Consider the following 16,449-nt stretch of genomic DNA (forward strand, 5'->3'; position numbering starts at 1 on the left):
CTTCCTCAGTGGGTCAGTGCTAGAGAGAGGTTTCAGCAAGCAGCCGACCTTATTGATGCAGAACAACGAATGAAGAAGTCCATGTGGGGTCAGTTTTGGTCAGCTCACCAGAGGTTCTTCAAGTACCTTTGCATAGCATCTAAAGTAAAGAGGGTGGTGCAGCTGGCTCGGGAAGAAATCAAGAATGGGAAGGTAAGTTGATCAAGGCCTATATTTAAATACCTTTGTTAAATGTAAAGCTGTTGGGTTTTTGTTTTTAATAAAGTATCTTCAGACACAGTAGTAGACAGAGTAGCATGGTTTTGTACTCTGTGGTATTGAAGCTATTTAGTGAGCAGAAATTCAAGCAAAAATAAACTTGCAAGTGAGTGATCTTATTAACAATGTCTTGTGTTCACTTGTCCTTCAGTGTGTTGTTATTGGCCTGCAGTCAACAGGAGAAGCAAGAACATTAGAAGCTTTGGAGGAAGGTGGTGGTGAACTGAATGACTTTGTTTCTACAGCAAAGTAAGCCTGAAGTCTTAGAACTGTTCTTTACAAAATTAATCCAGTTTAGTGTTTGTCCTTTCATGTATAAAACATGCACCAGTGCACAGAAACTTGGGGGTACCTTTAGTACTGAAGTTCTTAAGCTGCTGTACATAGATCTGACAGTATTGCTCAAGTGGAACCATTGGTTAGTTCCTGGTTCTGCTGACATTCTGAAACGGTGTTCTCAGGTGTAAACAGCTGGTCCTGTTCTCCTCAAACTGGGAGGAGGGGAAGGCTTGCCAAGTGTACACTGCAAAATGAGTTACAGTCATGTCTTCCCTCTTCTGTCAGATGAGCCAGATCCAATCCTGAGACCACCTTGCTGAATCTGTCATCTAAACTTGAAGCAATAAAAAAATGGCAGTAGCAATATCACTTGATACCAAAAGCTTATTCAGCAAGCTATAAGTAACAGTGCTGTAGAATAAATGTCTCCTACTTTTAAGGTGACAGAGACAGCAATAGGGGTGATAATTGTACAGCTTCCTTGTGTAATAGCATTCACAAGGAATAATTCTTCAGAGAAGCCACGCAAGCTGTGACATTTTACTGGTTTCTACTTTAAGTAAATGCAAATTTGACTGAAGGGTCCTTTTTTTCTTACACAGAGGAGTATTCCAGTCTCTTATTGAAAAGCACTTTCCAGCTCCTGACAGGAAGAAGCTGTTTAGCTTGTTGGGAATTGACTTGACTGCTCAAAGTAATAACAATTCACCCAGAGACAGCCCTTGTAAGGAGAACAAAATAAAGAAACGGAAAGGTAATGCTTAAGTTCCTACACTAATGCCAGAAAATAGCAATTTTAGAGCTGCCCAAGAGTGAACTCTGGGAAAAATATGGGAGTGCAAATATGGGTATAATCATTCATGAAAGAGCATGTATTGCAAGTCTGCTACAAGAAACTTCCATTAATAGATTGTTTTAAACCTCTCTGAAGCATTATAACCTGTAAATTCTGGTTACTTCTTTGCTCAGAATTGGGTTGATCTAGTATGGGACTTTGTCCCCAAATGACTTGCATGTGTCAGACCGCTTTCTGATGAAGTTACACAAATGTTCGCTTTCTTTGAGGCTTCCTAAAGGAATGCCCGAACCACCTCCCTTCCCAAACTGATGTATGTTCTTACTGAAAAGTAGGTGATAATAAAAAGAGAGGTCTTAAATCTTAGATTCTTTGAAACATTTCTGGTTTCAGAAGGTGAATATTTTTCTAGTGTGTTTGCAGTGTTGGTAAAACAGGTCTCAAAAATAAGCTAAAAGGTCTAAACTAACTGAACTTTTCTTCTGGGGTGACGATGGAATTAGGTGAAGAAATAAGCAGAGAAGCAAAAAAAGCTCGCAAAACAGGTGGCCTTGCAGGTAGCAGCTCTGATGAGAGTGAGAGTGAGTCTGATGCTTCGGACAATGAAGAAAGTGACAATGAGAGCTCCAGGTTTTTGAGTTCTGGAGATGATGATGACTTCAACCCGTTCAGAGATGAATCCAGTGAAGATGATGAAGATGGTAAGACAGTTTTAAGTGTCTCATCAAGCAAGTAGCTGTACTTGCAGATAGTAAGCATAAAATCTTGCCTAACCATTTCAGTGAGCCGAAACGAAGTGCTTGATAAGCATGTAGTTTAAGTCTAATGAGACTGGAATTGGTACTAGAATGGTGATTTGCATCTTTTGTAAGTGGATTTTACACACTGGAGTTCTGACTTCTGTAATGAGAATGGGCTTTTTCAAAGGAAAGGATGATTTTTTTTTTCCTGTAAAGGTTCAACTTCTTAAAAATAACTTTATTTAACTTTAGATCCCTGGTTAATTAGGAAAGAGCATAAAAAGAATAAAGACAAGAAAAAGAAGAAAAGCATAGACCCAGATTCTATTCAAAGTGCCTTACTAGCTTCTGGTCTCGGATCAAAACGACCTAGCTGTTTCACTTCCACTGTTGGTACCACCACCTCTAGTACCAACACGTCAGGTAAGAATAAGTTTCTCTGACATTGATTCTCTTAGCAGTTAGGCAGTGACATTTCTAACTGTTAAAGAGTCTCTCTTAAAATTCCAGCCAACAGTAACACAAACAGCAGCTTTGTAACAAGTCAGGATGCTGTCGAAAGGGCTCAGCAAATGAAAAAAGAACTGCTTGATAAACTGGAAAAGCTGGCTGAAGATCTTCCACCAAACACACTGGATGAGCTTATAGATGAACTGGGTGGTCCTGAAAATGTTGCTGAGGTAGGCTGGTGTTCACATGCAGAAAAACTTGGTGTTTTGCTTTCTACAGCCAGGCATACGTTATTTGGCTGCAGTAAATCCTCCTTCAAGGTTTCATGTGTGCTACATATCTATTAAAGAGAACTTGTTTATCAGTTTTGGTAATCTCAGAGGACTAGGTATAGGTTGCTTCGAATGCATCTGAAGTAAAGAGAAACTTGAAGATTGTATTAGAATACAGAGAAGAGCTCTGAAGAGGTTAACAGGTTATTTCTGAGAGTGACAGTTTCTACTTGGGTAAATCATACTAGCTGCTTTGCTTTAGAGTAGTGTATATCTCTGGTTGTAGCCAGTTTGAAGCTGATGTTTATAACATAGAAGGCAGCTTTAGTTCATCTTCCTAGGCAATGAAGATTAAGAACCTGTATAATAAAACTGTGTTAGGAAGAGCCTTATGAATTACTATCTTTCTCAATAACTTTAGAAACATGTCTTTAGTAAGCTGCCTATCATGTAGAAATGTCACTGTGATTTAAAAGACCCTGTTAAAATCAATGACAATCTCAGCTGTTGGTTTAGTTTCTTAGCACTCTTGGTGAATCCCTTATAGACAGCAGTGTATACTGCTATATAATTTCTACATAGATATGCTTTAAACTTTTGATTCCCTGAGTTACCTTTAAATAAATGTTCCATAAAGCAGGTAATGCCATCAACCAAAAATAATTGAGGCTCTCTAATGCAGTTTTGCACTTGGAGAAAATTAATCTATTTTAAGGTTGGTCTATGAATCAGTAGCATCATTTTTGAAGTTTTTGGTCATGTAATAATTTTGGCGTTGCCATAACAAGCTTGTGTTCCCTTTTCTCTGTAAAGATGACGGGCCGCAAAGGGAGAGTTGTGAGCAACGATGATGGCAGCATATCTTATGAGTCGAGGTCTGAACTTGATGTGCCTGTTGAGATTCTGAACATCACAGAGAAGCAGAGGTTCATGGATGGAGATAAGGTAATCCTTAAAAAACCTTGCCAGATGCTGTAGTGACACTGATTAAGTTATTCAAGTTTTGGTTCCACCGTTATCCCGCAGTGATTTTTCTTTTGGTACCCTTAAGTACTAGAAAGCATTTTCTGTTCACTGTTGTGTATTTTGTCTTTCAATCAGTACATTGAGTAGTGCTAATACATGGCTGCAGCATGGCCAGGCTGTAGTTTGGGTGGCCACAGAAGCCTGTGCTTGAGGTGTGTGCACATGTACCAAACTGAAAGCTTTAAGCTGGTCTTCTTAAACAGCCTATGTTTAAGAAGCAGCTAAACCATCCACATTTGTGATTCCTTTACCTGGAGTACTGTGTACCTCTGCTTCCAGGAGGAAATAGTGAAACTGAGAAGTGGGGAAAACCACTGATTGACGTGATACGAGAAAGCTTTCAGGGAGGGGCTGGGGGCAGACATGGAGGCTGCTTAATTTAACAAGGATTGAGAAGTAATGCTGGGAAGAGGGACAGCTTTTGTCCTTTGAATTGCACTCTGAAAGGAAATACTGACTGGAATAATGGTAGAACTGAAGGAGGGGGGAAAAGCCACAAACCTTTCCTGTGGTTCATTTGGGATATGCTACCACAAGAGGGCAAATCAAGTAAATGTAGCTGTTGCATGATACGGGCTGGTTTTGCAATTCAGAGTGAATACTCGTGTTCCTGTGACTTGTGCACAGTCCAAACCTGTGCATTCTTTCAAGGCAAATGTGTTCAGTTATTAGAAGTTATTTATAGTGTCAGCAGCAACATTTTGTGTGGTGTGTTGCTTGCTTTCAGAGCAAAGCTCCCCGTGTCCCTCCCCTTTTCCTTCTGAAGTGCAAGCCAGCATCAGAGGGACTTGCCCTTTGGAATGGCAGGACTGCAGCATGCGGCCTTCGTTTGCACAGAAAGGTGTTCCTGAAAAGTAAAGTGAAAACCACTCCTTTCACTCAAATTTGTTAGCATTTTGAACTGATAAAGGGAACCAGGCTTCTCTCCTCCCCCTTCTTGCAATAGGAAGTCCAAATAACAGTGAAACCATTCCAGACCTGTGTTAGTAGTGATTGTACGATTATATATTTTAGACATGGGAAACTGAAGCTTGATTTTTTGCATTTATTGCTAATTAACAACTCCTTTCTTGACAAAAGAACATTGCCATCATCTCGGAGGCTGCCAGCTCTGGTATATCGCTGCAAGCAGACCGCAGAGCTAAGAATCAGAGACGGAGGGTTCACATGACTCTGGAATTGCCGTGGAGCGCGGATCGGGCAATACAGCAGTTTGGTAAATGACCTTTTTTGTCTCCTTTCCTGGCAAACTCAGTAGCTGAATTCACTGCTAAATCATAGAAAATAAGATTGACTTAAGGACCCTTCCACTCTCCTTTACCCATGAACAGCATCAGCTTTACAGTCGTAGCTGATGGACTTGAAAGCTTTAAAAGAAACTTAGCAAACAGACTTGCACTGCAGCTCAGGGTTTTGTTAGGTATCAGGTGTCTCTATGAAAGCTGACACAACTGTAGAGCGTTTCTGTACAACCTGCTGTTGGCTGTATTACAGCAGAAACTGATTTTCAGTGGGATTAAGTTCTGGCTTTTTTCTTTGCTCCTCACAATTCATAGTTCATTGGAAATATGCAGTGAAGTGGAATTTCTCACTAATGTGTGTGCTTCTACTTAATTATCCAGGAAGAACTCACCGATCCAACCAAGTGACTGCTCCAGAGTACGTGTTCCTCATTTCCGAGTTGGCAGGAGAGCAGAGATTTGCATCTATCGTTGCAAAAAGACTGGAGAGTTTGGTAAGATTGTTTCAAGAAATCTGATCCTTCATTAGAGAAAACAGAACTTGGGTTTCCTTTTCTTAACACTTGATTTAATAACAAAGATGTGTCTTTACAGGGAGCCCTCACCCATGGGGACAGACGGGCTACAGAAACTCGAGACCTCAGCAGGTTCAATTTTGACAACAAGGTGATGATTCTTCTTCAGTCTGAAAGTTCATGCTGAGTTATTCCACACATCACAAATGACCTGTTGAGGAGGGATTCCTTTCATCTCCTGTGAAGTGTTTTACTTTAACTGTATTACTTTCTTGATAGGAGGCCTCTTTCTGGCATAGCAGTAAGCATTCTTAGCTCTGTTTGCAGAGGAATGGAACACAAATGTGTGTACATTTCTATATTAACAATCCAAGTCTTAAGTAAATGGTCTGTGTCCTTTCAGTCACAACTCAAAGATTAATTTAGCAATTCTAATTACAAATGAAGATTGGGCTGTTTATAGAGTGGAGTTTAAAACTGGCGAGCTGTAATAACCAGTTCCTTTGCTGCTGCAGTGAAAGCAACATTGTGAATTACAAATACTTGTTAAACCGTGTGTGCTTGGGGCTGAGGCACAAACACTGGGTCAGGTTGTTAGAACAACTCTCTTTTTCTTATGCAGTATGGCAGAAATGCCTTAGAGATTGTTATGAAATCCATTGTGAACTTGGACTCGCCAATGGTCTCACCTCCTCCTGATTTTCCTGGAGACTTCTTCAAAGGTAACTATAATTAACCGGGTGTAATTGCTCCCTTTTGATCTCCAGTATGCAGAAATGCAAATCATTCTAGAGATCAGCTGGCCCAGGTAGGCTCTCACTGGATGTTATTCCTACATGTGTTGCTTGAATATTGAAGTCATGTATGAAACAAGATGTATGAGCTCTCAGTGTAAGGCATATTCTGTATCTGTTTGGCTGGAGTGTTAAAGGCAGTTTAACTTCACTTTCCCATTATCTGTTGCAGTATCTTGTTCTGGGGCCTCATATACAGGGCCATTAGTACTTTTCCCTGCCTGTGCTTCCTGGAAGGGCAGAAGTAAAGCTCTGTCTTGCTTATTGGTGTATTGGGTAGAAATTGCATGTAATGGTTTTGAGGGGTGTCAGAAGTTTTGGACTTAGATCCTGAAACAAGGTTGCTAACCAGGCAATCCCTTCACTTCTGTACCCTTAGATGGCAAAGCAGCTGTGATTTAACATCTTTCTTTTCCTAGATGTCCGTCAGGGATTGATTGGCGTAGGCTTGATAAATGTAGAAGACAGATCTGGAATACTAACGCTTGATAAAGGTATTTGTGTGCTTAATGGATCTTTGGAGTGCTGCTAGGAATATCGTGTATCACGACAGTGCCTTCCCAGTGATAGAATTGAAGCTGTAACTATCTAAAAAGCGACTTTTTGGGAAAACTTCAGAACGTTTTCCTCCTTTTTGAACAAACGGATTTAATTCCTCTTTTTAAGACTTTGAATACTGATGGAGAGCTTGCTGTCAGCAAACTTGATCTCTGTTGACCTAATATGTGTATTTCTTATTCTTTTTTTAAGATTATAACAATATAGGGAAGTTTCTGAACAGAATTCTTGGCATGGAAGTCCATCAGCAGAATGCTTTATTCCAGTACTTTTCTGACACGTTAAGTGCAGTTATTCAAAATGCTAAAAAGAATGGAAGATACGATATGGGCATCTTGGGTGAGTAAATCAGTTTATCAGTACTCTTCTGTGCTTCAGTAAGAGCAGAGAAATGGAATAACTCTGTCCTTTCCTTTTAAGATTTGGGCTCTGGGGATGAGAAGGTGAGAAAGGCAGAAGTTAAGAAGTTTTTAACTCCCGGATATTCTACCTCTGGACATGTAGAACTGTACACAGTAAGTTAAATCCCTGTCGTCTTTGTAGGAACTAATAACATTTGCTTGCCAATAGAGTTTTTAAAACGTGGCACTTGGCTAAGAGAGGGGAGGTTCCTGGCCTTTCACTGGGCAATATTTGGTTCTATGGTTCTTTAATTCCTGTGTCTGTGACTGTTCCAAAGTCTGTTCCTATTCAGATCCCTCTGCTTGGCTTTCTTCTATAGATCAGTGTGGAGAGAGGAATGTCTTGGGATGAAGCAACTAAGATCTGGGCAGAACAGACGGGTCCAGATGATGGATTTTATTTATCACTACAGGTAAGATTCTTCTGTTTCTCTTGGATTATGTTTAGAGAAGGTTTCTGGGGGCTAACCCAATACACTGTCTTCTCTTCAAATTAATTATTGCTCAGCTCTGCAGAATGCTTTCAGTGTTACATTAGAATTCATGTTAAGTTTGTTTCCAACACTCATTATAAAGCATTCCTTTTTAGCTGCTCAGGGTGTTTTCTGATGGGACTGTGAGCCCAAATTAATAGCTCTTACTTAAACCTGCATAAAGAAACCAGATGCTTTCACTGCAAGGAAGAGTTGTGAGGCTAATGTAGATTTAGTGGTATTGTCTTCTAAAGGTGTCCTTATTATTGTCTTACTGAGCACACAGACACGTGCTATTACTCTGAAGAGCACAATATAGAATCACTTAAGGCAGATACTGTCAGCATGTTAAAGTTGTTGTTTTTTTTCTTTCCAGATAAGAAATAACAAGAAAACTGCTATCCTAGTAAAAGAAGTGAATCCTAAAAAGAAGCTTTTTTTAGTATACAGACCAAATACTGGGAAACAACTCAAACTAGAAACATGTGCAGACCTGAAAAAGAAATATAAGAAGGTAACCATTAAAGTGATGTTGGTTTTCAACTTAAAGGTTGAAAAGAAATATAAGGACTTTCTTTTTCTGTTTTTTATGTATCCTTCTGGCAAGTCAAAAACGGGGCTTATTTTTCCAAAGTGGAGCTTGTAAATGGGTCTTTTCAAGCAGATTTATGTGGTTTCTGCATTCCTATATCTGAAGCATTCTGAATATAAATAATGTGTGGTGTAGTAATGGAAAATGGGGGGGGTTAGGGTCTAGTAAGGGGAAAAGTCTTACTTCTATGTAAGGTGTACAAACATGCTCTTAAATAAGCAGCTATGTACAGTGTGTTTTAAGCAACGAATCTGAATCTTCAGCTGATGTTTTAAATACTCTAATGCATTACTAGGGGTGGCAAAGATACCTTGACATTTACACAATTTTATGTGCGTGTTTTTGTTCTGTCGAAGTCTTGATGTGTTTTACTTCATTGTGATTCCCCCTTTGAATGACTTTTCCAGGTTCCTTCTGAAGATGCTCTGCCACACTGGTTGGAGCAGTACAACTCTTCTGCGGATACCTGCACTCATGCTTACTGGTTAGTATTTGTATGCACACAGGTACTTAAACTGTTCACTTAAACTACTTCTGTCCTTCTATTACTCATGTGAAATCTTGTGTTTCTTGTCCTATGACCAGTCAAGTGACTCCACCTTTGAGTGGAACATGAAGCTTTGCGCTTGCCCTTAGGGTCCTAATTATATGTATTAGATGAGTGTGATTTATACATTAGCATTCCAGTGGAAGTATCATGAAATTGGCTTGTGCTGTATTATTGTGGTAGGATAGTTCAGATGTTATCTGGGGAGGAAATATTTATATTTCCTATGGAGATGAGCTGTGTGTCAGAAACAGCTGCTCTTGTGCTGCCTCTCATGTGTCTGAACTTAGCAGCTGATGTCTTAATTCCTGAGGAGCAGCGTGTAACGGGTAGAAGTTTCAGGTTAATATTGGAGTTTCTGAAACATACTGATCAGACCTTGGTTTCGTAGCACTTGTCTGTACGCTTTGAAGACGTGGTCTCAGATTCTCAGAGCTTTACCATTAGAGGCATGCTGTAGATGAAGTATTCTTCCCTCAGTGTGAACTTGCAGCCTTTGCTCAACTCCGAATACACGTTAAATAACTTGAAGTCTCATTCTGAAGGGAATTGGATGGTTTCTGTTTGCAGAATTCTTTTGAAAGCTTATTTTCCTCTCTGCTGTAGGAGAGGCAATTGTAAGAAGGCAGGCTTGGGATTAGTTTGTGAAGTGGGACTCCGCTGTCGGACTTACTACGTCCTGTGTGGTTCAGTATTGAGCGTCTGGACAAAAGTAGAAGGCGTTCTAGCCTCTGTGAGTGGTACCAATGTGAAAATGCAAATCGTTCGTCTAAGAACAGAAGATGGGCAGAGGATTGTAGGTAAGTGGCTCGTCTGCTCTTTATTTCCATCTTGGAGTAGAAAGTAGTTGTAACTTACAGGTTGCTCTGTGTTGAGAGTCAAGTAGGAGACCCTTATAAAGATGGCAGGGGGGTTGGGAACTGGATGATCTTAAGGTCCTTTCCAACCCTAACTATTCTATGCTTATGAGACAAAAGGCACCTCAAGTGTGTATGTTGGGGAGGGGCAGAAGCACTGCTGTTGATATTTATATTTGTAGTATAAACACTGTTTTCAGTCAGGTTAAAGAAGGAGGAAGTTGTTCCAAAGGGGAAGGAAAGCACCCAAACACATATTCTCCCAGTTCTTCTGATTTACTAGGATCAAAAGTGTCATATTTAGTCTATTCCAGCCAAGCCACCTTTGAAACCATGAGGGATCCACTCCCCCGCCCCCCACTCCTGGCAAAGAACAGTAAGCCCTTAAAATGTTGGGTTTTTTTCTTGTGTTTTGAGCTACTGAAAGTCACATTTAATGAATAGTTTAGGGTGACTTCAGGATGATTCTGTCTTGGTCTCATTGCTGAACCTCTTAGTGAAGCCCTCACAGCGGGTACCTCGGAGGCTGAAACATCCCTACTTGTTTAAATGTGGACTTAAGTGGATGTGCAGCATCATGGCAGCTCCTGCTCCAACAGTTTTCTAAGTCCAGAGGAGGGCCACAAGGATGATCAGGTGCTGGAGCACCTCCTGTATGAAGACAGGCTGAGAAACTTGGGGCTGTTCAGCCTGGAGAAGAGAAGGCTGCGTGGAGACCTCAGAGCAGCCTTCCAGTATCTGAAGGGGGCCTATAGGGATGCTGGGGAGGGACTCTTCATTAGGGACTGTAGTGACGGGACAAGGGGTAACGGGTTAAAACTTAAACGGGAAGTTTAGATTGGATACAAGGAAGAAATCCTTTCCTGTGAGGGTGGTGAGGCACTGGAATGGGTTGCCCAGGGAGGTTGTGAATGCTCCATCCCTGGCAGTGTTCAAGGCCAGGTGGGACAGAGCCTTGGGTGCCATGGTTTAGTGTGAGGTGTCCCTGCCCATGGCAGGAGGGTTGGAACTGGATGATCTGAAGGTCCTTTCCAACCCTAACTATTCTATGATTCTATGCTGAAAATAAGTACTTCCTATTTAAACTTTCATGGTGGTGTAACTCCTGAGAGATAGGAAAGAAAAAAGAGCTGACTTGTCATTTTATGTGGCAGCAAGTGATGTAAGAGGAAGCTCTGTCTTCAGGGGCAAAACGGCAACTTGTTTCTATGCTGTGTGACCTGAAGGATCAAGTGACTTGTGAAGATAATTATTGAGGAGCAGAACTTGTAGATGTGCTTGATCAGACGTTGGGAACTCACTGGTGACATTGCACAAATGAAGTGGTGGAATCGTCAGCCTGAGGTTTTAATGAACCAGCTGTTTGCATGCTCACAAAACACTTGATCTGTTGCTGTTTCCAGGTCTGATCATTCCTGCAAATTGTGTATCGCCCCTTGTAAACCTCCTGTCGACGTCAGACCAGTCGCAGCAGCTTGCAGTACAACAGCAGCAGATCTGGCAGCAGCATCACCCACAGAGCATCACCAATTTCAACAATGCATAAAGAGGACAAACTACAGGTGTTGACTTTGGTGTTTTGAGGAAAAGGCTGTAAAAGCATATCACTTGCATAAAAATCAGGGACAGATTCCAAAGAAATATAAATTTTTCAGTTCAGTTGTGTGCTCTCAAATACTTTGGGAATAAAGAGATCTTAAAAGGTTGGTAGAACTGAAAGCCAGCAGTTGTTTATGGTGGTGCATCTGTCTTTCCTTATGCTCTCTGTAGTGCTTCCTGTTTGCTTTTACTTTTGGCCTTTTAAGCTACAAAACCACAATTTGTTTGAAAATGCTTGAAAATCCCCAAGCAGGCTTTATTTTTGTCATACAGTGCTCAGGGTTTAACGCAGTGCATCAATGCCATTGCTGTGGGAGATATCCTTGAATGCATGTATTGAGTATATATATAGAAAAATATATATTGGGTTTTTTCTCTTCAATTTATAAGTTTCTAAAAGCATGAAACCTAGAGGTTGCACATCATGCATTCAGGTTCCTTCCCAGTTTCTGTTTGACAGTGCATGTCTTTGGAAACGGGCATGGACAGGATGAACACACAAGACAGGAATTCGGAGAGAAACACAATCTTGGTTGTACAGCATTGGTTATTGCATTTTTATAGTGTTTCTACCCAGGTGTGGCATTTTTTCTGGTTCTCTCCTGGGGGTTATATATTTGAGTCTACAACATGTTCTTTTTTGTGATAAAACATCTTAAATTAAACTTAGTTCCTTTTTAATGTATTAATGGTATTCCTCCTGTGTACTGCAAAGGCGGCTGGATGCCTCTTTTCCTTCAATTGAAGCATTTCCTGACTCCGAGGTGGTTACAGAAACTGAAGTGCAAATTCACTTCCATCTCGCACACAATCTTCTCTTTTTTACTTCATTAACCTAATTTAATTTGTCACTTGTAAGATGAAACCTACTTGAGCTGTAAATTAGAGAATGGGAAACACTTGAGGGTTCCGCTGTATGTGCTGTTTCTGTTACCCAGTAACTTGAATACTGTTTAATATGTTGTAAGACATTGTAGAGTTTATCTGGAGCTGTTTAAAAGAAATTGTAATGTACAAATGTGAATAGTCACTTATCTATAATATGGGTAAGTTTTGTTTTGCCTATAATAGTAGATGTTTATAAGAAAGTGAAGGACAATGTTTGTCATTTCTTGCTTGCACAGGTTGCACTATTGAAAAATTGAGATTGTATAAACCTGTCCAAAAAAAACCCTACAAGATAATGATCTTGTAGATGTCAAATAAAAGTTATTGTACTAACAAGAAGTGGAGTCTTGTTTAGGCAATCGCTGTATGCCAAAAAGAACTAACAAGTCTGTACAATTGGAATTTGACAGGACTTGGCATGTTCCAGTCTGCTTGAACCAGGCTTCTGTCTCGCAGCCCTAATGTCTCAGCTGAACTCATTAATGAGGCAAGAAGTCAACTCTGCTTAAACCTGGATGCATGCTTTAAGTGAGGCTCCCCTGACAGAGCAGCACATCCACCATAGAGGTAGGGTAAGGGTGAGCCAGATTCAAGGGTCGTGAAGAGGGAAGAAGGGAGCCAGAAGTTCCACAGCTTCAGGCTGAAGTGAGTCCCTTAGGTGAATTACTGCACTTGAGGTTCTGTTAATGCTGCCTGGGCTGGCACCAAAGGGTGCTGTTGCAGAGGGTCTGCCTGCTTTCCTCAGCTTCCAGCCTGGAGTGCTGGAGGGGATGAATCTCGGCACATGCTGCTCACTAAATACAGATCTAGAATAAATCAGCATGTTCCTTGTTGCTGTAGCACCTGCTCCACCTCTGTACAGTGCTTGCACTGCAGGCAATAGGTGTTCAGGAGGGTTTTAAGCTTGCAGTAGGGAGGGGAAGCTTGCCTGAGTGCTGTAAGGCCAGTAGGAGCTGACTGTGCCCTGGAAAACCCAGACACAGAGAGGGTGTGGGGGAGGACACTCGTGGGTTTCATACCCACCACTGGGTGTATTTGGCATCCAGTCCAGGAAGAGTGATGGGATGTTGACAGATTGGTGTTGCAGCAGAGAGTGCCAGTAACGGCAAGCTCTGTGTGTGCTTCGCTATCTCTCTCTTTAATTATTACTATTTGGTGTAGAAACTTTCCCTGTCTGAGATGGTAACTTAACATTTAGGTCCTAATCCTCAGTGAGATGGCTCTAGAAGTGGTAGGTTCACAAACAGTGTTGTGTTGGTTTTAAATAAGTCATTATTTAAATGCACTTCAGTTCCTCAGTGCTCTTCCAGCTTGTTGTACTAACTTTGGTTGTTGGGATGAGCAGTGAGTGGGATATCCTGTATGGATAACCAAGCCACACTGCTCTGGGTGTTGATAGCACATGCTCTTTGTTCACACCCACTTAAAACCCCATGGACTAGTGTCCCCTAGAGGGAAAAACCCAACAGCACTTAAGAGGATCCATAAGAACTATTCCCATTCCAGAGCTCTCTTCCCTTACTTCCTCTCCTTTGCCTGCTCTGTGCTATTTGCCACCATCCATGCGTTGGCTTTGTCATTCACTTACTAACACAGCTGCACCCACAGCTCTGGAGTGTTCTAACAACTTAAAGGTTAACATCAAACAGAAAAGAGCCTTCAAGCTACAGAAACATTTTTCCTCTTGAAAATTCCTGCTCGGTGGTTGGGGTGTGGTTTCTGGGTAGTCGTTTGTTCCTCCTGTGAGCTCTGATAAAGCTTGGGGGAGAAAAGGGATATAAATAGCACTGGGGATGGGATAAGGAACAGCTCTGCAGTATCCTGCAGCATTGCTCAGAAGACAAACATCCTCAGAGGGAGGAAAGAGGAGAGACTTGACTGTCACATCATGCAAATTATGGTCTCTCTTCTTCCTTCTTGTGGGCCATTGATCTGCTTTGTACAAATCACCACCTGAAATGGATTTCAGACTTACAAAGTGTAGATGTGTCCTAACAGGGGCAAAGCTAAATGTAAACCAGTAGTAATTTCTGTACTGCGTTGAGTTTTGGAACTGTGCTGTAGGAGGGGAAGGTGCAGATTGGAGTTAACTTGGGAACTGAAGGGATAAAATTTGGAGTTTTCTCTTTGAAGCTGTCCCTTGACATCAGCTAAACTTTGACTTCTTAAATCGTTTCATACCTGAGCTGTGTCCGGCACAGGAACTGCAATTACAGCCCATTAAACCGCTCTCTGCGCAGCAAGTTTTCAGTTTGTTTTCCCCATCTCCGTGCAGTGCATTGGGAACACACCTCTTGTAAGGACTCGGAGTTGTCAGCGTGCAGTATTGCCTTTGTAAATGAAGAAAAGCTCTGCAACCTGTAAACATTTGTCAAGTGAATTACCAAGGGGGGGGGGGGGGTGTGTATCTTTCTGTTGCATTTGGAACAAGCTTCATTCAGATGCCGTCGCAGTCTGTACATATATCGGGAGAGTATGTATGTATATAGAGATGTTAAAGGCTACTGAATTGTTGAATGTAAATAACTCCTGGTTTCCTTTTGTGTTTGTTTTTCCTTCATGACCTTCCCAAGATGTATTCCTATTTTCTCAACCTGCCAAACAGGCACTTTGTGTGTACTTGGAAATACATATAGAGCATATATAAACCTTCCGAGGGCTGTGTGCGTGCATTGTGGATGTTACGCGTTGTCATCTTTTTTCCCCCAGCTCTCAGTTGTCTGTCTCCCATCGCCCTTTGATGCAATGTGGGTTTAGGATGTATTTTTAGTGTATAATGCATTTTCCTGAGAGAAATGGATTCCTGATGTCCTTCAGTGACCGGAGCATCCACTTCCTGTGCCTCTATTAGAAACATGTCGTTTTTCTTTAGTCTTTTCAGGTATTGAGCTTTAATCCTAAAATCCATTTCCATTTCTCCCACTTAGTATCTCCAGTGGGGTGTTCAGTGAGCCCCTACTATATAAGCTCTAGGACTAAACGCATCAACAACAGGACCTGCCCGCTCTCCTAACATTTAAAAGTATGATTGCTGCATCCGTATTAAACGTTAACTCCCACTGGAAAACCCCGTGGAAAGGTGGCGATTCGAGAGTAGGGAGGACATGTCTGTGGTTGAGTATTCCCTGGGGGAATAAGGTCCAAATATGCAAAATGGCAGCAGTGGAACTTTCTTACCCTTGAAGCAATGGAGCATATTCTGAATTGTCAGATATAAACATACGTATTTGTATTGGACTTAGAGACTAACGAGGAATCTCTTGCACTGCCTTAGTCCCTAAGCTGTGTTGTCACACAGGTTTTGCCCTTCCCCTCTCCCTGGGAAGGTCTGTGTCCATACAGTTATTCCCTGAATTAAGTGGTTGGTGAAGACTATAGATGGGAGAGTCACAGCAAGAAGCGTCCAGCTGCACCCATCACCCAATGCTTCTGGTAGCTTCTGTGGTCAGTGCAAACCTGAGCAATGAATGTGGAGAGCAACAGCGGTGTTCTGTCAGTGCCATGTGGGGTTCCCTGTCACGGGCTCTCATGGCAGAGATGGACGGGGTTGGCAGAAGGAGTAAAGTACCACGACCATGCCCGAGTGTGGAATGAGGTTTGGGAGACCTCAGTGGTGGACACCCCACTGCAGGCAGTGTTGGCCTCGTCTGCTGCTGCTCAGGTTGGGCAGTGAGCTTGGAAAACACCAATTCTTTTTAACATGGAGGGAAGGAAAGACTGGAAATGATGGAGTTGCTCAGCCACAGCTCTTACAGCTGAGAGCAGATTGTCCCTAAAAGCTTATACTAAAGAGTGCTAAATAAAAAGCAAGAATTTACTTGATGTACTTCGCTGTTTCTTAATGGGTCGAGATGAGTAACTGAAGCTTGAGGCAGGTGTAAGATTCAAGAACAGGAACTGGACAGGTTTAAGCTGAAGCCAAATCTCATATATAGAGTCTTTCACTTAAAGATTTTGATTTAAGCAATGTCTTTGTTTATAGGAGTCCTGTGGTGCTTAAACACCTGCATCAACCTCTGTTCTATTTTTATTTGCAACATCTAAGTTTAGTTTGTGTTCTTGAACTTAGGGCATAACTTTAATATTAGAGACAGGATACCTATAGAAGAGCGGTTCTGTACTTGATTTGCACTGGGAAGGGTAAGGAGACATTTCTACTGGTA

At 41.6% G+C, this 16,449-nt stretch overlaps 1 protein-coding gene across 4 annotated transcripts in view; it reads left to right on the top strand.

The window, feature by feature from the left end:
* The window catches only part of SBNO1 (strawberry notch homolog 1), a 32,058-nt gene extending 19,433 nt beyond the window's left edge, over positions 1–12,625 (top strand). For all 4 annotated transcript variants that reach the window (XM_061466207.1, XM_061466204.1, XM_061466208.1 and 1 more), the window contains 19 exons: positions 10–192; positions 410–507; positions 1,140–1,291; positions 1,837–2,034; positions 2,326–2,496; positions 2,584–2,753; positions 3,609–3,740; positions 4,902–5,037; positions 5,444–5,556; positions 5,657–5,728; positions 6,200–6,299; positions 6,791–6,865; positions 7,122–7,268; positions 7,350–7,444; positions 7,651–7,743; positions 8,180–8,317; positions 8,803–8,879; positions 9,549–9,742; positions 11,203–12,625. In XM_061466207.1, coding sequence (XP_061322191.1) covers positions 10–192; positions 410–507; positions 1,140–1,291; positions 1,837–2,034; positions 2,326–2,496; positions 2,584–2,753; positions 3,609–3,740; positions 4,902–5,037; positions 5,444–5,556; positions 5,657–5,728; positions 6,200–6,299; positions 6,791–6,865; positions 7,122–7,268; positions 7,350–7,444; positions 7,651–7,743; positions 8,180–8,317; positions 8,803–8,879; positions 9,549–9,742; positions 11,203–11,345 — 2,487 coding nt within the window. In that variant the 3' untranslated portion in view covers positions 11,346–12,625. The remainder of the gene's footprint in view (positions 1–9; positions 193–409; positions 508–1,139; positions 1,292–1,836; positions 2,035–2,325; positions 2,497–2,583; positions 2,754–3,608; positions 3,741–4,901; positions 5,038–5,443; positions 5,557–5,656; positions 5,729–6,199; positions 6,300–6,790; positions 6,866–7,121; positions 7,269–7,349; positions 7,445–7,650; positions 7,744–8,179; positions 8,318–8,802; positions 8,880–9,548; positions 9,743–11,202) is intronic.
* Positions 12,626–16,449: the final 3,824 nt, after the last annotated feature.

The sequence above is a fragment of the Pezoporus flaviventris genome, unplaced genomic scaffold (genome assembly GCF_033815535.1).
Source record: "Pezoporus flaviventris isolate CSIRO_AGI_PZ_B2104156 unplaced genomic scaffold, CSIRO_AGI_Pfla_v1 ptg000041l, whole genome shotgun sequence".
In the NCBI taxonomy this organism is placed as follows: Eukaryota; Metazoa; Chordata; class Aves; order Psittaciformes; family Psittacidae; genus Pezoporus; species Pezoporus flaviventris.